Source organism: Arvicola amphibius, chromosome 15, assembly GCF_903992535.2.
Source record: "Arvicola amphibius chromosome 15, mArvAmp1.2, whole genome shotgun sequence".
NCBI classification, from domain to species: Eukaryota; Metazoa; Chordata; class Mammalia; order Rodentia; family Cricetidae; genus Arvicola; species Arvicola amphibius.
Window position 1 is genome coordinate 33446652 of NC_052061.1, and position 22086 is coordinate 33468737.

General features: G+C 51.9%; 2 protein-coding genes across 2 annotated transcripts; one reads left to right on the top strand and one right to left on the bottom strand.

Annotated features, from left to right (window-relative positions):
• Nucleotides 1–300: 300 nt before the first annotated feature.
• Nucleotides 301–18598, top strand: Fhod1 (formin homology 2 domain containing 1). Its single transcript, XM_038313113.1, has 22 exons — nt 301–577; nt 8748–8854; nt 9224–9288; nt 9636–9703; nt 9776–9881; nt 9971–10065; nt 10307–10418; nt 10506–10600; nt 10691–10834; nt 10928–11085; nt 11162–11338; nt 12859–12980; nt 14227–14873; nt 15481–15636; nt 15815–15997; nt 16083–16202; nt 16280–16441; nt 17184–17374; nt 17471–17663; nt 17740–17902; nt 17979–18179; nt 18266–18598. The coding sequence occupies exons 1-22, from the start codon at nt 377–379 to the stop codon at nt 18346–18348; spliced, it is 3549 nt and encodes a 1182-aa protein (XP_038169041.1). The 5' UTR covers nt 301–376; the 3' UTR covers nt 18349–18598.
• A 110-nt stretch (nt 18599–18708) lies between these two features.
• Nucleotides 18709–22077, bottom strand: Tmem208 (transmembrane protein 208). Its single transcript, XM_038313114.1, has 6 exons — nt 21961–22077; nt 21344–21439; nt 20260–20319; nt 19359–19495; nt 19114–19198; nt 18709–18985 (listed from the first exon to the last, which is right to left on the bottom strand). The coding sequence occupies exons 1-6, from the start codon at nt 21964–21966 to the stop codon at nt 18848–18850; spliced, it is 522 nt and encodes a 173-aa protein (XP_038169042.1). The 5' UTR covers nt 21967–22077; the 3' UTR covers nt 18709–18847.
• Nucleotides 22078–22086: the final 9 nt, after the last annotated feature.

The window sequence follows — 22086 nt, forward strand, 5'->3', positions numbered from 1 at the left end:
GATGCCCAAAATGCCCAGAAATCCCCCGCAAAGACCCGCTGCAGCCTCGCCCACACTAATCCTAAGGAAAGTCTCCCCGCCCTCTGCTCTGAGGCGGAGCGGGAGCTCGGGTTTTCCCGCCCTCCTACCCGTGGAACTAACGGGATCACCAGCTCTCTGAGTGGCTGACCCAAGCGCCGCCTCTGGCAGTGGTTAACCCCAAGCGCGCGCTCTCCGCCTAGTCTTGGCTCCACCCCCTTCCTCAGCCACGCCTCCCTCTGGCTCCGCCCCCAGGCTGCGAGCGTCCGGGGCCCGGCCCAGACACCGAAGTTAGTCGGGTTGAAGTTGCAGCCGTGCAGGGACACTGAGGCGTCCGGTGGGAGCCGGTGGCAGAGCTATGGCGGGCGAGGAAGAGCGCGGGGATGGGGACCCAGTATCAGTGGTAACCGTGAGAGTGCAGTACCTGGAAGACACCGACCCTTTCGCATGTGCCAACTTCCCGGAACCACGCCGGGCCCCCACCTGCAGCCTGGACGGGGCTCTGCCCCTGAGCGCGCAGATCCCCGCGCTGCACCGCCTCCTGGGGGCGCCTCTCAAGGTGAGGGGGCTGCGGAGAAATTTGCGCTAGGAAGTTGAGATGGGCGGTGGGCAGTGCTTCTAGGATAAAGACTGTAGCGGACGCTCGCCTCCGAAAAAGTCTCGGGCTGGGGTCCCGGTGTACGCTTCTCTGCCTACAGGGGGAGACTCTCAAACTGAGACGTTGTAGAAGGAAAATGAGAGTTTGTGATTTGTTCCACCTAGGCGTCCCTTGAAAGTAAGGCCCTCCTGAAGAGGTGCTTGGGGTCCCCTCGCTGCCTGTTTGCCAGGCTTGCTGCAGGGGCAGAGGATCACTCTTCGTTCGGACTGTAGCGGATCGGGGAAGTGGAGTTTGGGAGGGACCCATTTCCACCTGCTTCAGGTAGATTAGGGGCGGGGCCACAAAGAGGGGCGGGCTTAGGGAGGACCTGGAGAGGAGGACACGGTTTAGGACCTAGAGGCTGGGGTGGGTCCTTGGAATACAGTCTCTCGCTGGCTAGTGGAGATTGGGAGTGCCCGCTAGGATGAGAGGAGTCCCTTGGAAGCAGCCGAACCCTAGCTTTGCCGAGCTCGCACGGGTGGAAAAGCCCTTTGAGTCACCGCCCCCACGGTCCCTTAGGCCCGCCGCTGGTTGCCTCGCCTGGAAGGGAGGGGGCGGGCCAGTCTAATTTTAAACTGCTGGCCTGCCCTAGTATGCCGGCCTTCCTAGGCCGACTTTGCAGTTAGAAAGGCTCATTTCCAGATGGCCAGCGGGACCACTCCTCCCCTCCAGGTCGCCTCCTCTAACTACCTCTCCCCCCCTCCCCCCCCCCCCCCCGCAAGCATCCCTTTCCGGCTTGCTTTTTCCGGACCAGGACTCCCGGAGGCATACAGGCTACCACCCCCCCCCCCAGGGTTCCCGACCGGTGGGTTAGCTGGGAGCAATGAGGAAGAAGGGAGGGATTCGGTGGGGTGCCTCAACTGGGCGCGGAGTTGCGCAAACATGGCCCCTAGGCCAGGGGTCTCCCCTGGAATGTGCCCTGAGCTCCAGGCCCCCAGACTGCATTCCTTGCGTTGCTGCCGCCAGTCCCGCCTCCAAGTGCAGGCAGGAGGGGTCGGGGAAACTTGGCCTGGGGAGAGGCCGGAGCACAGACAGAGAGCCCCAGCTTTAAGACCACAACTGGAAGGATATTGCCCACCTCCAGAGTTTTGATGCAGTCAGCTCCTCCTGCTCTGTTCAGAGGGGTCTGGAGAAAGCATGTCCAGTCTGAAGTCACCTGGCATTCAGTCGGACTACAGAGAGAAGGGTGCTGAATTGAAACTGTTTGGACAGACAAGGGAGATGGAGATGTAGAACTGAGACCGCTTAGCCTCTAAACTAATGAAAGCCCTTGTCCAGAAATAAGGCGGAGGCTAAGGCTGTAGCATTTGCTTTGTATGTGCAAGACCCTGGGTTTGATCCTCAGTACCACAAGTCCATGTATGTATACATAAGGCTAGAGTCAAGGCAATAATCTCATTCCCTCTAGGACATCCCTCTTTGCAGCTGGGAACAGGCCTGGGTTATTAAAAAATGAGATTCAGAGATTCTCCTTCATTTAGAAAACTTTTGCATTGTTTTAGCTGGTACAACAAGGCCCCTGGGTTCAGAGAGAGAGAGAGAGAGTTTGTGTGTGTGTGTGTGTGTGTGTGTGTGTGTGTGTGTGTGTGGCCTGAATAGCTATAAGACTGACCTCCCAGCCAGGTGCTGGGTCTTGTTCTCTGCTCCTTAGCTAAGGACACTACTGAGCTCCATGAAAGATGAGTTTCCTACTCCAGCCTGTACTTCTTGGTGTGGCCACCTTCAGCATCTCTACTGCTGCCCGGAGAACTGCCCCTACCCCCGCTTTAGGAAAGGCGTAAAGTTACCACACTGTGTAGAGCCAGAACTCCCTGGAGTTGACGGCTTTGCCAGGAATGGTCAGATGCACTGTGATGTGCTGGTCCCAAATATAAACTGTGACCACAGACTCAAAATAGAAGGCTGGAGGAAGAGGGACTGAGAATAGGGCCGGGGCAGGGACATCAGAGAACCGAGGGAGGAGGAGAGCGGAGCTCCTTGCAGGAAATTTCAACAGCTGCTTCCTCTCCAGATCCTATAAGTGGGTGCCCCGGAAGCACAGGCATGAGTTAAGTATACCTTGCTTACCTTCTAGAAATAGGAGATGGGCTGGAAGCCCAGACGTCCCTGCTGTAGGTTATAGGGCAAATGTAGGGTGACAAGTTCGCTATCCACTGCTTTATTCTGTGTGGAGTTGTCTGGAAAAGGGTAGATTACGGTAAACAGCCCTCTGCCCTCCTATTCTGGGTACTGGCCTGTCACCCTCGCAGACCCTACAGCCTCCCAGGGGCTCCTACCCCATACCCTGTTGGACTCCAGTTCCTCCCGGGACTCCCTTTTTAAGCCACTCAGAGCTTGCCAGTCTGAGAAACTTTACTCATTTCCTCCATGTCTAGGAGGAAGCTCCTGGCCACAGCCTCTGACTCATCTTCTGTCATGGTTGGGGGCAGGGGAGGCTGGCAGTCCTGTAGGCTAGGCCTAGTGTCCCTAGGGGAACTCCCTGAGTCTTTCTCCCAGTTAAGCTTGGGCTCCTTCACGGACTTGCCCTGCCCCGGGGGAGGGGAGAAAATCGACCTTTTGATGTCTTAAACCCTAATTCCAATCTACAAGTCCTATCTTTCCTTCTGGGAAGAGCCTTAAACCTTTTTCCTGAGAGCCAAGGCCCTGCTGCGTCCGGTGTCCGACTTGACATCCTTGGATTCTGGGCAGAGAGACCTGGAATGCTTCTTGGACCTTGCTTTGAAGGCTAGGGAGTCCCCTCTCACTGTGGCGAGGATTGCCCTCAGGTGTTTGGTCATTAGCATCAGTTTCCTGGCTGGCCCTGACTAAAAGGGAGCAAAGGTGGACGGAGGTGCCAGAGTCTGTCCTGACTCCACTCCAGCCTCAGTTTAACTCTCCTAACTCTGTGGCAAGAGTGCTCAAGTGTGACCTGACCTGCAGGGACAGATGCCAACTGAAGGGGTCCCTAAAGATTTTCTTTTTGGCTTTCTGCAGACTAGGCAGGTACTACCCAACTGAGCTACATCCCGTATTCCCCCACCTAGAAATTTTTTTCCCCAGACAGAGTTGTTTCACAGACTGTCTGCAAATTCGCATTCTTCTTGTCTCAGGTTCATGAATGCTAGTGTTATAGGCATATGCCACCATGCGTAACCCCCTAAAGATTAAGAGGCAGGGGTGAGGTGCTTAACTGTTGGTAAACTGAGCTCTCTAGTCCTCTGCTATGGGAGTCTTCGGAAAACTAGAAAACTGGGGTAGGAGCATGAGTTGCAGTTTTCCAAGCCTGCCTGTAGTCTGAATGTTTCATCCCATCCGCTGGTCCTTCTGAGCTATAGCCTGGCAAGAGACCCTACAGCCTAGACCTTAGACGTGGTAGACAGGCAAAAGTAGAGTTTTCCTAGTGTCTGTGTGTACTTGCTTATTTGTGTGCTTTCACTAGAGCTGGGAAGACCAGTTTGGGGTATTTGCAGAGTCCAAGAAGTTTCGAAGCAATATTATAGGCCTCCCGCCCTCCATCCACTTCTCTGACAGGGTTTTTTGGAACATTCCCAAGACCCATGCACCTAAGAGATGGGTCAGTTAACCCTGGTTCTGTTCAGGGTTGTGTTTGCCTATGGCAGTTCACGATACTTCTTTTTGTTTTGTTTTGGACTTCTTTTGTTTTTGTCTTTGAGACAGGATCTCACTGTAGAGGCCTAAGTGGAACTCACAGAGATCCACCTCCCCCACTCTCTCAGCCCCCAGTGCTGGAATTAAAGGCCCTATTATGTTGTTCTTTTGAGATTGGGTCTCATTATATATCACTGACTGGCATAGAACTAAATATGGATGTCATACCTCAGGTTGGCTTGAACTTGTGGAGAGACTCCTGCCTCTGCCTCCTGGGTGCTACAATGAATGATAGGTGTGCGCCTATCTGTATTTCTGAGCTTTGGTTTGCTTGCTTTTTAAAATGGAAAATCAAATGAAGCAGACAGCCTAAAATGAGGAGGCATGGTGGCTTGCACCTATAATTCCAGTATTTGGATAGCTAAGTCGGGAAGGTTGCCATGAGTTTGAAGCGAGTCTGGACTATATAAGAGACACTATCCAGAAAGGAAGAGGGGAGAAAAGGGAGTAGGAGAGGTAAGAGGAGAAAAAGAAAAGAAAACTAGGTGTCGTAAGCCTGCAGTAGAGGTGGAGGCAGGAAGATCAGGAGTCAGCCTCAGTTCTGTTGCAAGTTCTAGGCCAACCTGGGCTATGGGATACCTTATCTTTTTTTTTTTTTTTTTTTTTTTTTTTTTTTTTTGAGGCAAACTGCTTATCTAATACTGAAGAAGCGCATAACAAAGACAGGTTTCTTTGCCTAAGGTAGATCCTTGTCGCTCAGGAAGTTGTGGAGTAGTTGGAGCCTCAGATAACAGAAAGTTTGCTATTCAGAGCAAAGGGTCCTGCGTTCAATGGCCCAGTTATTTCCTAAAACAAGAGTCCTTCAGCATGAATTCTACCCTGTCCCCCATCTTCATTGTTCCCTGCCCTATCTTTTCTTTCTTACATGATTACATTGTTATCAAAACAGTAGGGGGCCAGTGATTTGGCTCAGGGTAAGGGTGCCAAGCCTGTACTGATGTGGTGAATGAGGTCTGGTCCTATGCCCTCCATGAGCATCTTGGCATACACACAGAAGTAAGTAAATATATAGGAAGTAGACCATGATCTGCTCAGCTTTATCTACATATAAAACCATATTATATTGAGTAAAAGATTTGGTCAAATACATTATACATATGTTTAAAATTCTTAAAAATGAGCCGGGCGGTGGTGGCGCACGCCTTTAATCCCAGCACTCGGGAGGCAGAGGCAGGCGGATCTCTGTGAGTTCGAGACCAGCCTGGTCTACAAGAGCTAGTTCCAGGATAGGCTTCAAAGCTACAGAGAAACCCTGTCTCGAAAAACCAAAAAAAAAAAAAATTCTCAAAAATGTTATATTAAAAACCACCCCCCCAAAAAAACAAACAAACAAAACCTCTGTCAGTCCAGAGAGGTAGCCTATATCTGTACTCTTAGAGAACAGAATCAGGAATCATCCTCAGCTATAGTGAGTTTTAGGCCAGCCTGGACTATATGAAATCTTGTCTCGAGAGAAACATAATTAAAAAGAATGTATAGCATAATAATAATAATATATAGCAAATAATAAAGTAAGGATATGGCCCAGTGATTTCGTACTTACCTAATGTGAAAAGGGCTGTGGGTTTGGTTCCTAGCTCTATAAAAATTTATTCATTAAAAACAGAGGAAGCAGGTGTAGTAGTGCACACCCTAATCCCAACACAGGCAGAAGGATCTCTGTGAGTTCAAGGCCAGCTTAGTCTACAAAGTGAGTTCCAGGACAGCCAGTGCTACATAGCCTGTCTCAAAAAAAAAAAAAAAAAATCAAACACCAATAACAAAAACAGAGGTCTGAGAAATTGCCCTGTGGTTAAGAGCCTTCACCACTCTTGCAAAGGACAGGGGTACACATGAGTTTGGGCTGCCAGAAAAGCCTGAGCTGAGAGACTAAGGAGATAACATGGCTGGAGGCCAGGGTGAGGGAAGCTTGGGAAGAAGGATGGAGGCCAGAAGTGAGGAAGACAGAAGCCAGGGTGGAGGATGGAGGCCCATACATTGTGCTGACCTAAAACATTGTCATCAGAGATTAGATTTGGCTTGCTCAAACCTGGCCCAGTCCCAGGGTGTGAGAAAAGAGTCCCAGAGGTTTGCCCTCCGAATGGTGATCCCAGGAAGGGGCCGTGGGGTGTGAAGGATACGCACCATCTTGCTGGCAGGAAGTCTATCCTTCTTGCTGTTGACCTGATCCTGGCCCCCAACCTCCCTCTTCCGCTCAGGACAGACAACTGAGAGCAGAAGAAAACTGGCCTGGAGGCACCGGCCCCTACAGTAATCTCTAGACCTTTCCCTATAATGGGCTTTTCCCTTTAACTGGCAGGATTGCATGGGTGAAGTAGTTGGGGAAAAGCTTAAACTTGTTGAGCTGAGGAGGCAGGAGTGGTGACCAGGCACCTTCAGGACTGTGCTCCTTGTCCCAAATCGCATCCTGGAGGGAGAAGACCATTCTCTGCTTACTTAGGGTGGAGCAGGGTGCGTGGAGGAAGGAAGGGGAGGATGGTGGGCCTAATATCTCTGGATGTGCTACTCTTGCCCATATTCAGCTGCTCCTGGCCACATACCTGGGTGTGCAAGAGGTTGTCAGGTATTTATAGCAGTGTGGTACATCCTCTCTTAGAGCTCACAGAAGTTGTGAATCCACATTTATTATGTTTTTTTTTTTTCTGAGTCAAGGCTGACTTTTTGATGTTTTCTGCTGTGTCCTGCAGATCTAAAACTAGTCCCTGGTTCATGGATGTGCCAGTGAATGAGCTATTTATTATTCTATGTGTGGTCTGGAGGCAATCCCTGGGGGAGGTATGTTAAAGGTCCCCCACATCCTCCAGTCAAAGCAATACTGTGGCCATGTTGCTTGGCTGGAATGGGGTGGGTTTGGGGGAAGCTGCCTTCAGTTGATCTCTGGCCCTGACGAGATACCCCAGCCCTGGGAACTTGCAGTCTCCTCTCAGACCTGTTTCCAGTAGACCCAGGAGATGACTCTGCTCCCTGGAGGAGAGAGTCCAGGCCCGCCCAAGGCGCCCAAGGGAGGGCAGGCGGCCAGGCAGGAAGTTGGACAGAGAACAGGCTGGAGTGTTTGTCCTGTGTCCCATGTCCCAGGCAAGGGGCGGGGTGGGGATGGGGGATCACCCAGAGGCTCCACAGGTTAAACTGCCTGGAAGGAGCCAGGTCAGGCCCTGAGGCAAGAGCAGGGGGTCCTAACCAGAGGCAGAAGCAGGGGGACAGAAGCTCAACTGACTTCCTTTCCCCGCAGGGACCAAGATCAGCTGAAAGCCCTTGGGTGGGGTTCAGAGCAGGGCTGAGCTGACCAAACCCCAGGAACAATGTTGAAGGTCACTTGCCCAGTGAGACAGCCCTCAGAAGACCCCCTTCCTCCCCAGAGCTAGGGGCCTTTTGATTAGCTCTGCATGTCAGCACTGTGCTAATGGGAGCAGTGTGAGAGAGGTACACAGGGTGCCCCTAGAGTTCTGGGACCCAGGTTCTCTATAAACACTTTTTTTTCTTTCAATTTTATTTTATGCACATTAGTGTTTTGCCATGGGTTTCTGGTCCCCTGGAACTGGAGTTACAGATGGTAGCAAGTTGCCATGTGGTTGCTGGGAACTGAACTCAGGTCCTCTGAAGAGCAGCCAGTGCTCTTAACCCTCTCTCTCTCTCTCTCTCTCTCTCAAGATTTTTAATTTAACTTTTATTTTGAATGAGTACGAGTGTTTTGCCTTCATGTATGTCTGTGTATCACCAGTGTGCCTGGTGCCTGTGGAAGCCCGAAGAAGGTATCAGATCCCCTGGAATTGGAGTTAAGAGACAGTTGTAAGCTGCCATGGAGGTGCTGGCAACTGAACCCAGGTCCTCTGCTGGAGCAGCAAGTGCTTTTAATCACGGAACCATCTTTTTTAGCACCAATAATAATTGTCTAAAGGACCAAGTGGTGAGCCAGGATGAGGAAGGAAGCATGAGAAAGGAACATATGACGGAGCTGGCGTCTTCCTGTTTGGGGTCTGACGGCATCAGACTCAAAAATCTGAAGTCCATCTAGAAGGGCTGTAACTAGCTCACCTGGGGAAAGGACAGAAAGCCTCTGAGACGTGGAGGGACTAGGGAGTCTGTGGATTAGTGTCTGTGCTGTATTTCCTGGCAGAAACTCCCAGCTGGGTTTGCACCTCTCTGAACACTTCACACTTTCTCTCTGAACTTGTGTATTTTTGTGGTTGAAGCTTATCAACACAAGAGGTTGTGAACTTCCTTGAAGGTAGCAACTCCTTGCTGTCTTCCTTCATGCCCCTTCCTCATTTGTGTTTGTTAGGGTAAAATAAAAAGCAAAAACCAAACAAACAACCCAAAAAATGCAGGGCTGTAGTTCAATGGTTTAGCATGTGGGAAGTCCTGGGCTTGATTCCTATAGCACCAGAACAAACAACAACAATCTGGCTGCAGCGCTGGCCCTAATACCTAATTCCTTTGTCTCCAGCTGGAGGACTGTGCGCTGCAAGTGTCCCCGTCTGGATACTACCTGGACCCGGAACTGTCCCTAGAAGAACAGCGGGAGATGCTGGAGGGTTTCTATGAAGAGATCAGGTCAGAGCTGAAAGGGGGAGGGAGGCTAAGGAGCCCCTCCTGCTCCTTTTCAGGGGCTTGGATAGGTCTGGCCCAAACCCCCCAACCTTGTCCCCACCTGGGTTCAGCTTAGATATCAGCAGCTGAAACAGTCTGGGCTGTAGATAAATGCAGGGAACGATGCTAGGGGATCCCCACTATTACCTGGAAATTGGGGCACTCTCAGACAGTTACTTGTGTTTATTTATACTCTCCAGGGCTCACACTTGGGCCCTGGAATAGCAGTTGGGAGGAAGGAGTGGGCCAGGGTGCACATGTGGATGTCTTTGCTTTGAAAGTGGAATCCTGAGGAATCAGCTGGAAACCACTGACGTGGCTGTTTGATTTTAGCAAAGGGCGGAAGCCCACATTGATCCTGCGGACCCAGCTCTCTGTGAGGGTCAATGCTATCTTGGGTAAGTGTGTGACATCTTTGGTGTCCAGCAATCCCCTGATGTCTTGGTCCCTGCTTTTCCTCCATAGCCTAGTTGACCTAGCTTCTTTCAGACCTGTGCTGGATTGTGGATTGAGTGGATTGGAGATTTGATATGTCTGCCTCTCTCCCTTCCCTGACCTTTGCTTCTGGGGTCAAGATTGACTGATGCCGCAGCTGGGCTGAAGTAATGCTGCCCAGCGTCAGAAAGTGGAAGGGAGGTTTGGGAATGCTAGGCCTTTCTGTGGCAGTAGGCTGTGGTTTTGTGCTAGTGGGAGGATGCACTGTCTGTGTTCCCTTGAGTTGCTCATGGCCACTCACCCCTTGCAGAAAAGTTGTACGGCTCCAGTGGCCCTGAGCTCCGCCGATCTCTCTTCTCATTGAAGCAGATATTCCAGGTAAGATCCAGAGGTGGGCTGAGGGTTGGTGTCCAGCCCAGGCCCCCTTAAGCTTCCCTGTGGCACCTCCAGGAAGACAAGGACCTGGTGCCTGAATTCGTACACTCAGAGGGGCTGAACTGCCTGATCCGCGTGGGCGCTGCTGCTGACCACAACTACCAGAGCTACATCCTTCGAGGTCAGCGCCACACTTTCCCCTTGACCTTTGATCCCATGCCCCTCTCAGCTCCCACCCCCACACTCACCTCTTCCCATTTCTGTCTCTAGCCCTGGGCCAACTGATGCTTTTTGTGGATGGGATGCTGGGGGTGGTGGCCCATAGTGAGACCGTGCAGTGGCTTTATACGCTGTGTGCCAGCCTGGTAAGTGGCTCTGTACAAACACATACTCTTTCCCTGTTTCTTCTGAGCCTCAGTTCCCTCTTCTATGAAGTGGGAAGGGTTGGGGTAAACCTGAGGGCCCTTGAAAACTAAATGGCACTTTCAAGTCCTGGCCCAGAACCAGGATCTTTCTGCCTAGACTCTTCTCTTTGGGTCCAGCCCCTCCTCCAGGAACTAACAGTCTGGTCCAAGCCCCACTCATATGGATTGCCTTCTCTCCCAGTCCCGCTTGGTGGTAAAGACCGCCCTGAAGCTGCTGCTGGTGTTTGTGGAGTATTCTGAGAGCAACGCACCGCTGTTCATCCAGGCAGTCAACTCTGTAGCCAGCACCGCCGGTCAGAGCCCGTTTTTCCCCTTCCCTGCCACTGAGCCCTCTCCCTCACCGCTCCCACCCCATGACTGCCTCCCTTCCCATGCTGCAGGTACTCTTCCCTGGGCCAACCTGGTGTCCATCCTCGAAGAGAAGAATGGGGCTGACCCCGAGCTTTTGGTGTACACTGTCACTCTCATTAACAAGGTATGAAACTGGGAGCAGGTCCCAGCCGTGGCCCCGTGGCCCCGTGATCCCACACATCAGCCTGAGCCTTGGTTCCGTGGTTCCTTCCAGACGCTGGCCGCACTCCCGGACCAGGACTCCTTCTATGATGTGACGGATGCTCTGGAGCAGCAGGGCATGGAAGCGCTGGTGCAGCGTCTCCTGGGCACCGCTGGTACTGATGTCGACCTGCGGACGCAGCTGATGCTCTATGAGGTGGGTGGGGGAGGGGGAGAGGCGCAGTTCCCCAGTACCTGCCCCTTTTATCGGTCCTCAGCTGCTTGCTCACCTCTTGGCCACCTCCATCAGAGTGCCCTTCGGTTAGAGGATGGGGATATGGAAGAGGCTGCAGCGGCTGCAGCTGCAGGTGGCCGACGGGAGCGGCGGAAGCCATCCTCGGAGGAGGGCAAAAGGAGCCGCAGATCACTAGAAGGTGGAGGCTGTCCTGTACGTGCCCCAGAGCCAGGGTAAGTCCGTGCCTGGGTATGTGAAGGGGTGAATCTGCCAGGCATGATCCTGTCTGTTAACAGGCCTGGCCTCTAGCTCCACAGGCCCTGCTTCACCAGTAGGCGCCACCTCCTCCACTGGCCCCACCTCTCCGGCAAGTCCAGCCTACAGCCCCGCTGGCCCAGCCTCTGGCCTCCGTACCTCAGTGAACCTCTTCCCTACCATTTCTGTGGGGCCCTCGGTGGACAGTTCCTGTGAGAGAAGCGTCTACAAGTGAGTAGGGAACTCGAGCCCCACTCCCAAGTCCTGTCTCCAGCTGTCCCTCCACTTTGCGCCCCTCCATGGGCTCTTGGCCTCCTCTGCCCAAACGCGTGCTTTCTCTTTCTTTTCAGACTTCACCAAACTGCTCCCGTTTGGTAAGTGGCTGCTGGAGGGTGGGGACTGGCTCTGACTGGACCTCCTCCTTCTGTGTCTTCTCTTTATTTAGTTCCTGTGTTCCACCTCGCCTGCCTTGGCCTCTTGTCATGTCCCCTCCTCACTTTCTGTCCTCCCATTTCTGTCACTCGTTCTGCTATGTCTGCGTCATCACTGCACCCTGTCTGGCTTCCTGTCTGTTTCTACCACTTCCAGTCTCCTCGTGTCCTGCCACCCCTAGCCCTCTTCCTGCCACTGTGACACTACTGTCCAGCTCCGTATGAGTGCAGCACATGGGCCTTGGACTGGAGCTGGCACCATAGTTACCATGTCTTCCTCTCGTCCCCCTACCCAGCGCCCCTGAGAGCCCACCTGTCCCCCAGTCCCTTACTGGGCAGGCCAGGCTAGAGTAAGTACAGAGGCCAGTCTGCCAGACCTGCCATGTGCTCAGGGCTTCAGCATTGCTTGCCCAGCAGGAGTTCATATAACCCCACTAGAAGGATTCTCAGAAACCCCTTCTCCCAGACTGATGCCTCCTTAGTAACCCAAAGACTTCAGCACTGGGAGGAGTTCACTGGACCGTAGTGTTTCCTATGCTTCAGTAGTGATACCTGAGCAGCTTAGACCAGGAATAGCTTGTGAGTGAGTTTGGAGAGATATTTAATGTGAGGTGTGGATGGTGGAGGAACCTAAGGCTGAAGGAAGGGCAGGCAGGGACTGGACTAACAGAGGCTGGAGGGATGTGAGGAGACACTGGAGACAGGTTTGGTGGCACACAGCTTGTAATCCTAGCACTTGATGGTGGAGACAAGGAGGATCAGGAATGCAAGGTCGTCTTCACCTACATAGTGAGTTTTGGGCTAGTTTGGCCTACATGAGACTCTGTCTCAAAAAAAAAGGGAGACTAAGAAGAGAAGGAAGAAAAGGAACAGGGAGGAAAGGAAGAGAAGACAGCAATAGATTGCATTCATTATTTTAACACAAACTGAGTGTACCATTTAATAGGCCCTTTTCTCAACTGTAACTCTCAAAAGCAGACAGAAGTGCAAGAGAAAGTCTGTTGTGCCTACTGGGACAACTATCCTCTTCCCTTACCCTAAGGGCATGGTCTAGAATCAGCAAGGCTGCACGTTAGACGTCAAGTAGAACTTCTGTAATTTGACTAAGAATGCTGAATTGGTTGTAACTCCCCAGATGTGGAGGACTGAATGGGGCCCGGCCTTTGTGGGGTGGGCAGAGGTATGCCTCGTGCATGGACTGTTTCCTGTGCCTGTGTGTGCTTGCAACTGAGGGCAGTGCCCAGCAGCTCAGCAAGGCATGTGCACCACCCTGGGCTGGACTTGGGTCAGGCCCTATCACTGACAAGTACCTCTCCTCAGAGCCCGGTTCCTGGAGAACGTGGCAGCAGCAGAAACAGAGAAGCAGGCTGCTCTGGCCCAGGGCCGGGCAGAGACACTGGCTGGGGCCACTGTCGATGAGACTGATGGATCATCGGCATCAGGTGGGTAGATGCTCAGGCAGAATCCAATCATACTGCTTTCTTTTTAAGATAAACAAACAAACCCTAGGGGCTGGAGAGGTGGCTCAATCAGCAGTTAAGAGAGCTTGTTGCTCTTGCAGAGGACCCGGCTTTCATTGATTCCCAGCATTCATATGGTAATTCACAACCTTCTAGATATAACTCTATTTCAGGGAATCCTATGCTGCCTTCTTAATGACTTTTTAAAGATTTATTGATCTTATGTGCATTGGTATTTTGCCTGCCTGTCTGTGTGAGGGTGTTGGATCCTCTGGAACTGGAGTTGCAGACAGTGGTGAGCTGACATGTGGGTGCTGGGAATTGAACGCTGGTCCTCTGGAAGAACAATCATTGCTCTTAACTGCTGAGCCAGCTCTCCAACCCCTTAATAATTTTTAAAATTAAACTATAATTATAGCATTTTCTCCTTCCCTTTCCTTCCTTCAAACTCTCCCCTTCTACCCCTCATCTTGTTTTTTTCAAATTCATGGCCTCTTTTTTAAATTGTTGTTATTAGTACAGGTACCAGGCATGCACTTGTTGCACATACATATGTACAGGCAAAACACTCATACACATAAATATTTTTGTTCTTGTTTTTGAAGACAGGGTTTCTCTATGTGTAGCCCTGGCTATTCTGGAGCTTGCTCTGTAGGCCAGGCTGGTACTCACAGAGATCTGCCTGCCTCTGCCTCCCAATTGCTGGGATTAAAGGCGTGTGCCACCACTGCAAAAATGTTTTTTAAAAGATATGTATATCCCGGGCAGTGGTGGCGCACACCTTGAATTCCAGCACTCGGGAAGTAGAGGCAGGCGATCTCTGTGAGTTCGAGACCAGCCTGGTCTACAAGAGCAAGTTCCAGGATAGGCTCCAAAGCTACAGAGAAACCCTGTTTTGAAAAACAAAAACAAACAAACAAAAGATATACACATACATATACACACACATAGAGATAACCAAAATCCCTTTATATGTGTGTGTGTGAGCAAGTGAAAGTGTATGCCATATGTTTATGGGTATCCATGGAGGCCAGAAGAGGACATCAGAGCCCTGAATCTGGAGTTGAGTGTTTGGTTGTAAGCCACCCAACTTTACATGCTAGGAACTGAACTTAGGGTCTTATTTGCTGAGCCATCCATCTTTCCAGAATTCCTCACACCCCCACCGTCATGTTGCTTTCTAACCCCACAGAGGGCATGTAGCTGACAGTTACTTACCTTATACTAGGCACCAGGGAACTGTGGGACTCCCCAGAGCCAGCCTCTGCACCTCGAACACCTCGGAGCCCTGTTTCCCGAGTCCTGCTCCGGACCCAGCGAAGTCTTGAGCCAGAGCCCAAGGAGCCAGTGTCACCACCAAGTCCTAAGGCTGATCCTATCCAGGAACTTCCTACCCGAGTACCCAAGCTCTGCATTGGGGACTTGGACTTCTCAGATCTGGGGGAGGATGAAGACCAGGACACATTAAATATGGCATCTGTGGAGTCTGAAAAAACATTCCCACTCCTATCACATCCACCATCCTCACTCGCCGGGGGGCCCCCACCTCCGCCCCCACCTCCCCCACCCATCTTAGGCTCCTGCCCACCACCTCCGCCCCCACCTCCCCCACCCATCTTTGGCTCCTGCCCACCACCTCCACCCTTAGCTGCACCTCTTGCCCACTCAGCCCTTGACGGTCCAATCCTTCCCACCAAAAGGAAGACAGTCAAACTTTTCTGGCGGGAACTCAAACCAGCGGCGGCCTCTGGCTACTCTAGAAGCCGCTTTGGACCTAGCCCTACCCTGTGGGCCTCTCTGGAACCTGTCTCAGTAGACACAGCTCGGCTGGAGCACCTGTTTGAGTCCCGGGCCAAGGATGTACTACCCACCAAGGTAACTCAGCTTGACAGGCAGAACTGGGAGTTCAGGGCTGAGTTTTTGGAGCTGATTCCTCATTTCCCACATGGGGAAATAAAAAGAAAGGAGATTTGTCTGAGACTCTCTAGGAATCAGCAGAGCTCTCATTAGAAATACCCGCTTATTCCCAGGCCTTAAATCTCTCTTATCTCCAGTTGTAGATTCATTAGGCCATTCAGGGGGGGATTTTAGTGTGTCCTCTTTTTTAAGCGCCCCCCCCTCCAAGATATGGTTTCTCTGTGTAACAGCACCAGGCTCACAGATTTGCCTGTCTCTGCCTCTGCTTCCCAAGTGCTGGGATTAAAGGCCTAGTAGAGTGTCCTGTGAAGGAACTACCCCAGCTAGTTCCTTCCCTTTCTTTTTTTTTTTTTTTTTTTTTTTCTTTTTTTGGTTTTTCGAGACAGGGTTTCTCTGCAGCTTTTTTAGAGCCTGTCCTGGAACTAGCTCTTGTAGACCAGGCTGGCCTCGAACTCACAGAGATCCGCCTGCCTCTGCCTCCCTAGTGCTGGGATTAAAGGTGTGCGCCACCACCGCCCGGCTTCCTTCCCTTTCTTGAGCTGCCATTCTCCTCCCAACCTTGCAGAAAGCTGGTGAGGGCCGCCGGACAATGACTACAGTGCTGGACCCCAAGCGCAGCAATGCCATCAACATTGGCCTAACCACTTTGCCCCCTGTGCATGTCATCAAGGCTGCCCTGCTCAACTTTGATGAATTTGCTGTCAGCAAGGATGGCATTGAGGTAAGACTACCCTAAGGAATTTCTGGGCCTTCTGGTGGTGGGCATAGGCATGCCATTTCTGTAGGGCATCCCTCCAAACCCGGGGCTCCCGTAGAAAGCCTAGGGAGGGGAAGGAGACAGTGTCTTAGGCCTTGGATGAATACTGAAAGCCTCAATGGGGCGGTGGCTGCATCTTCAGAAACTGCTGACCATGATGCCCACTGAGGAAGAGCGGCAGAAGATTGAAGAAGCCCAGCTGGCCAGCCCTGATGTACCCCTGGGTCCAGCTGAGAATTTCCTGATGACGCTTGCTTCCATTGGAGGCCTGGCTGCACGCCTACAGCTCTGGGCTTTCAAGCTGGACTATGACGGCATGGAGCGGGTACCTGAGTCATGGAGTGGGCTAGGTGGTAGGAACAGGGGAGTTATGACCATGTAGCCTGAAGGCTCCTTGTCCCTCACACCAGGAAATTGCAGAGCCACTGTTTGATCTGAAAGTGGGCATGGAACAGCTGGTACACAATGCAACCTTCCGCTGCATTCTGGCTACCCTCTTGGCTGTTGGCAACTTCCTCAATGGCTCCCAAGTAAGTGAAAGCACATGGGGACTGGAGGTCCAGGCTCTGGAACCAGCTAGGACCAGACTGAGACAGGGTCCTTTCAGAGCAGTGGCTTTGAGCTGAGCTACCTGGAGAAGGTGTCAGAAGTGAAGGACACAGTGCGCCGGCAGTCACTGCTGTACCATCTCTGTTCCCTGGTGCTCCAGACCCGGCCTGACTCTTCAGACCTCTACTCAGAAATTCCTGCCCTCACCCGCTGTGCCAAGGTTGGTACCAGGCAGGTTCCACTAAGACAGGCTGAGGGCTATGAGGCACCGCTTCTCGGGGGTGGATCCTTCTGTGTGGGCTGCTATGCCTGGGCTTGCTGAGACTGTAGATCTGTGAGCTGTAGCCTCTGCCAGTGGACTCTAGTGGCTTGACCCCACCATTCAGTTCTTTGGGTCTATTTGTCACTTCCTCCAAGCCTTTTCTGTTCTTGCTTGGAGTAACTGGACTGGCCTGTCTTTTGTATTAAACTGTAAACTATTTCTTTTCTCTTTTTCTTTTTTTGGTGATGCAGGGGCCTGAATTAAGGGTCTTGTGCAATGAAAACAAACATTCTACCACTGAACTACATCCCCTGCCCTTTCTGAGACAGGATCTGTTTTTTGTTAGTTTTTGTTTTTTGTTTTTTGAGACAGGCTTTCTCTGTGTAGCTTTGGAGCCTGTCCTGGAACTTGCTCTGTAGACCAGGCTGGCCTCGAACTCACAGAAATCCACCTGCCTCTGTCTTCTAAGTGCTGGGATTAAAGGTATGTGCCACCACTGCCTAGCCTCTGAGATAGATCTAAGTTGCCCAGGAGGACCTGAACAAACACCGTAGCCCACACTGTCCAGCCTGGACTTATACATAGCTGAGACCTGGCCTCTTCAAAAGCTCACAGGCCAGGCATGGCATTGCTAACTGGCTTGTATCATTCAGGCAGTGACTTTATATATATGACAACTGAGAACCCTCTTGCTTTTTAGGTGGATTTTGAGCAGCTGACCGAGAACCTGGGGCAGCTGGAGTGCCGCAGCAGGGCAGCCGAAGATAGCCTTCGGAGCTTAGCAAAGCATGAGCTAGCCCCAGCTCTGCGTGCTCGCCTCACCCACTTCCTGGCCCAGTGTACCCGCCGGGTAGCCATGCTAAGGGTGGTGCACCGCCGAGTCTGCAACAGGTAGGGCCATGAGCAAGAGAGAGAGGACTGCCACCACCATCCTGTTAAACACCAGGCAGGGCTCACCATCCACATCTCCCACTACGACCCGCCTAGGTTCCATGCCTTCCTGCTCTACCTGGGCTACACGGCACAGGCAGCCCGGGAAGTTCGCATCATGCAGTTCTGTCACACCCTGAGAGAGTTTGCACTTGAGTATCGGACCTGTCGGGAACGAGTATTGCAGCAGCAGCAGAAGCGGGCTACCTACCGTGAGCGTAACAAGACCCGGGGGCGCATGATCACCGAGGTAAATGCCTTTTTAGTCTTGCCTGCCACCCCACGGTTCCTTTTCCTTGCTCCTAACCACTCTTCTTCCCATTTAGACAGAGAAGTTCTCAGGAGTGGCTGGGGAGGCCCCCAGTAACCTGTCTGTCCCAGTGGCCGTGGGCAGTGGACCAGGACGGGGTGATGCCGATAGTCATGCCAGTATGAAGAGTCTGCTTACCAGCAGGCCAGAAGACACCACGCACAGCCGGCGCAGCAGAGGTAGGGTTTGTAGCAGCTGCTAGGGGAATGTGTTCTGATCTACCCTAGCCTGATTTTCCTCCCTGGTCTCCCTTAGGCATGGTCCAGAGCAGCTCCCCTGTCACACACACAGCTGTGGGGCCCTCCACGCCATCCCCTGAGGAGACTTCGGGTTCCAGTTTACCCAGTGATACATCCGATGAGATAATGGATCTGCTGGTGCAGTCAGTTACCAAGAGCAGTCCTAGAGCCTTAGCTGCTCGGGAAAGAAAGCGCTCTCGTGGCAACCGCAAGTCCTGTGAGTATCCCCTTATAAGCCCACTGGCCTCCCCCCATTTCCCTAACACCTCCCCCCCAACCTGTGACCCTGCTCTGTCACTGCAGTGAGACGGACACTGAAGAGCGGGCTTGGAGATGACCTGGTGCAGGCACTGGGACTAAGCAAAGCTCCTGGCCTGGAGGTGTGAGCGTGCTACCACCAGAAAATCTGTCTGGATACAGCTACAGTACAAGAGACTAAGCACAAAGAGGGCCTGGAGTAGAAATCTGGTTCAGAAGCCTGCACCCAGGGAACCAGTATTGTGAGCAGTATTAGACGTGTGTGTGTTTGTGTGTGCATGCGCGTGTCTGTGTGTGTGTGTATATATGTGCATGCACATGTATTCTGCATGTGCGAGTTCCCTATTTGGAACAGAATAATAAAGTTTACCTAGCTAATCCAAGAGCCTTTTTCCTCTTCGAAGGTCTCTGCCTAGCTGAGCCAAGAATGAAGTAATATAGGACTAATTTTTCCTACTTTGTACATTATCATCCACACAGCCATCAGCCACATTCTAAACAATTTATTTAGTTATCCTATATTTCATAATTCAGGCTGCTTTTGGCCCTTCACTGCTCCAGGCATGGGGCCATGCAGCCTGATAGAACCAACCAGTGCCTAGCAGTCTGTGGGCACAATAATGATGGCTATAACCGCTTCATCTGCCGCCGCTCCTGTCGGCGTTGTCTTTTCTCGTTGTGCTCTGGTGCTGGGGCTCCGCTGTCTGCTGTGAACCAGGGGCCCAGCACGTTTACCCACAAGAGGTAAAGGGCCCGGCCGGGAGCCTAGGACACAAAAGGTAACTGAAGCCAGTTGCAAAGACTAGCAAAGAATCAAAGAATTGGGGACGGGGGGGGGGGGGGGGCTGATTAAGCTTTCTTTAGAGGCCCAGCCCTCCAGCCCACACACGTACCAGAAGCCAGAAGGACCAGATGTAGAGGGAGAAGCAGCTGAGCACCTGAACAATGGCTGTCAGTAGGATCACATCTTTAAGGTGCCTGTGGACAGAAGGAAGGCTGCCAAGGATAGTAGACTGGCCCTAGTTCTGCCCCCTTCCATACTGTTCAAGTTCAAAGTAGTTGTGAGTCTTGGGCTGTGTGGGCCCCAGCGCCCCAGCCCTGGGGCCGCTCACCTGGGCTGGCGATGGGGGACACTCACTCTGCCATGCCCTGCTCCATGTTGAGGTCCATGCCGCCATCCACCAAGGACCCATCCTCAGAGAAGGCTGCCCGAGCCATTGAACTCATAGAATGGTAACTGGCCCCATATACTGCCAAACTAAACCCCAGGGCCATCTGCAAAACAAGAAAAAAGAGTACCAGAGGCTAGGCACTGACCCAGGGCACTCGTTTACTTTCCAGTACGGGGATATGTTGTTTTAATTCTGGCACGGTAGTTGCACCTTAATCTACTGCTATTTCAGTGAGCAATTGGGACGCCACAGTAACTAGCCTGCTTCCCTGGCCAGGCCATAGCCTGGTGGGAATTCTGTTCCTGCAGGCAGCAGCTCTGTTGCTGCCACTAAACGCAGCTTTTACTAATTTTCTATCGTGCTAATTTATTTATTTATTTATTTTGGCTTTTCGAGACAGGGTTTCTCTGTAGGTTTGGAGCCTATCCTGGAACTAGCTCTTGTAGACCAGGCTGGCCTCAAACTCACAGAGATCCGCCTGCCTCTGCCTCCCAGGTGCTGGGATTAAAGGCATGCACCACCACTGCCTGGTCTCATTCTAATTATAAATAAGACTTGAGACTCAAAGGCTGTGGTGAAAACCTGCTAGCTCAGAAAGGTTGAGTAGCAGCTAACTAATCTCTCCCAGAGAGCTTCCCTCAGCTCCGCCAAACAAAACAAAACAAAAAAAAAGCCACACCACTCCAAATCGGCCCCTACTCCTCCTGGTATGTCTCTCTCTCTCTCCCAGATGCCGTCTGCTCTATGATGACTTTTTTTGTCAACTAGTTGCTAACTCAGCCTCCTGACCCACAGTCAATTTTATTTAATTAATGCAAAAGCATACTCAGGGTTCACAGTGTGAGTGAATATAACAGGGATGCTTACCCAGGCCCAAAATGAGGCAGACGAATAGAAGAAAACCAAGGTCACGAGGCAATAGATGGCCTGCAAGCAAACACAGGAGGTGGGGTTGAGAGCTGCCCCCGAATTAAGGACTTTCCTCAACGCTGACCAAGAATTGGGCCAGACCAAGGAGGAAACCAAGTGGTAAAGGGCTCTGCTTCCTGAGTCAGGCAATTCTTATATCCATGATAGTCCAGGAAAAGACACCTTAGTATAGAGTGAGGACAGTCCAACAACTGGACTCACTGCTTCATTTATGCTTTGCTTTCAGTTCTAGTTTATACTTCCTCTGTGCCTGGCATTTTTTTCTTTTCTTTTTTTTTTTTTTTTTTTTTGGTATTTCAAGACAGGATTTCTCTGTGTAACAGCGTTGACCGTCCTGGAACCAGGCCGGCCTCAAAACTCACAGAGATCCGCCTGCCTCTGCTTCCTGAGTGCTGGGATGAAAGGTCAGTGTGCCACCACCTGTCGGCACTTGGCTGCTTTTTAAAAAATGTTTTAAGATACATTTTATGCATGAGTGTTTTGCCTGTGTGCACCACGTGTCCACAATCGTGCCTGGCACCACAGAGGTCAGAAGAGGGCACCGAGCGGATCTCCTGGAGCAGACGGTTGTGAACTACCATGTAGTTGGGTAGGGTGCTACGAATGGAACCCAGGTCCCCAGCAAGAGCACCAAGTGCCCTTAACCACTCAGCCCCTGGATACTTGGCGGGTGTGTGCGTGTGCGTGTGCGCGTGTGTGCGTGCGCGCGCAGTGCTGGTGATCAAGCCTAGACAAGGGCTCGGCCACTGAGCTGCACTTTCTGTTCTCACCTCTCTTTCCTGGAGACTTGAGTCTTGCTTTGTTGGCCTCAGCCTTCCAAGTAGCTAGAGGTACAGTTACGTACTACTATGGCCGGCTTCTCATTTCCCTCACCACCACCTTTTTTTTGTTTTTTTGGTTTTTTTTTTGAGATGAGGGTTCCATGTAGACCAAAGCAAACTTCAAGTTTCCATCCTCGACTGTCACTTACCAGCACTCCTAATCAGACAGGTCTGAGGAAAACAAGAGGCAGGCAACTTACATTGGCTCCCAGTATGATCCTCAGATAAAACTTCAGAGTTTCTTTGTTCTCTTCAAATATCTGCTTCTTCCCCCTTGTACCCACTTTGCCTTTGGGCTGCAGAGGGATGATGAGATGCTGTCAGAGGGTTTTTTTGCCTCGATCCCTGAGATGCCTACCACTCGCCTAGTCCATCCTCCCTCTAAAGTGACGACACCATCTTTGCACTACCCCCAGCTATGATCGCCTAATGCTCTCCCTCAAACAATCCACAAACTACGTTAATATCTTCTTTGGCTTTCCTGGTAAGGTTCAGGTATGGGCTGAGGACCTCTCCGGGGGAACTCCAGTGGAACTTAATGGCGTCCCTCTCCAGCTTCTGGGGGAGTAGCTCAAATCTGGAATTGACAAATGCGCCACACACACCCCCCCCCCCGCGCCTCGCCGCGTCCAACAGTAGTTCTGGTATATTCCTGCGCTGCTACTCTCCCCGCAACACACTCCACTCTAGCATAGTCCACTGGATGCCCGCCCCTCTCTGGCCCAGTGCCTTATGCCTTCATGTCCTTCCTGTTTTCACTTTCCCAACACCGGGAATGCTTTGCCGGTGTGGACCCCGCCCTACCCACCCTCCTTACCGCCATGGTGCGAAGCAAATACCCTGCCTCGGAAACAAGGGCGAGTATCTAGAACTGCAGTCAGTAGACACGACATCGGCAGCCCATGCACTTCCGGTACAGACCGATGTCGTCAGGATTCTGGAC

Bases quoted from the DNA above. Each gene is read 5' to 3' on its own strand.
- Fhod1 (XM_038313113.1), top strand. From the start codon at position 377: ATGGCGGGCGAGGAAGAGCGCGGGGATGGGGACCCAGTATCAGTGGTA. The intron at 8,855-9,223 runs GTCAGAGCTGAA...GTTTGATTTTAG, and splicing joins GGTTTCTATGAAGAGATCAG to CAAAGGGCGGAAGCCCACAT. The intron at 10,066-10,306 runs GTAAGTGGCTCT...CTTCTCTCCCAG, and splicing joins ATACGCTGTGTGCCAGCCTG to TCCCGCTTGGTGGTAAAGAC.
- Tmem208 (XM_038313114.1), bottom strand. The intron at 19,199-19,358 runs GTGAGTGTCCCC...TTCTGTCCACAG, and splicing joins ATGGAGCAGGGCATGGCAGA to GCACCTTAAAGATGTGATCC. The intron at 18,986-19,113 runs GTACGTGTGTGG...TTTGTGTCCTAG, and splicing joins TCTGGTCCTTCTGGCTTCTG to GCTCCCGGCCGGGCCCTTTA.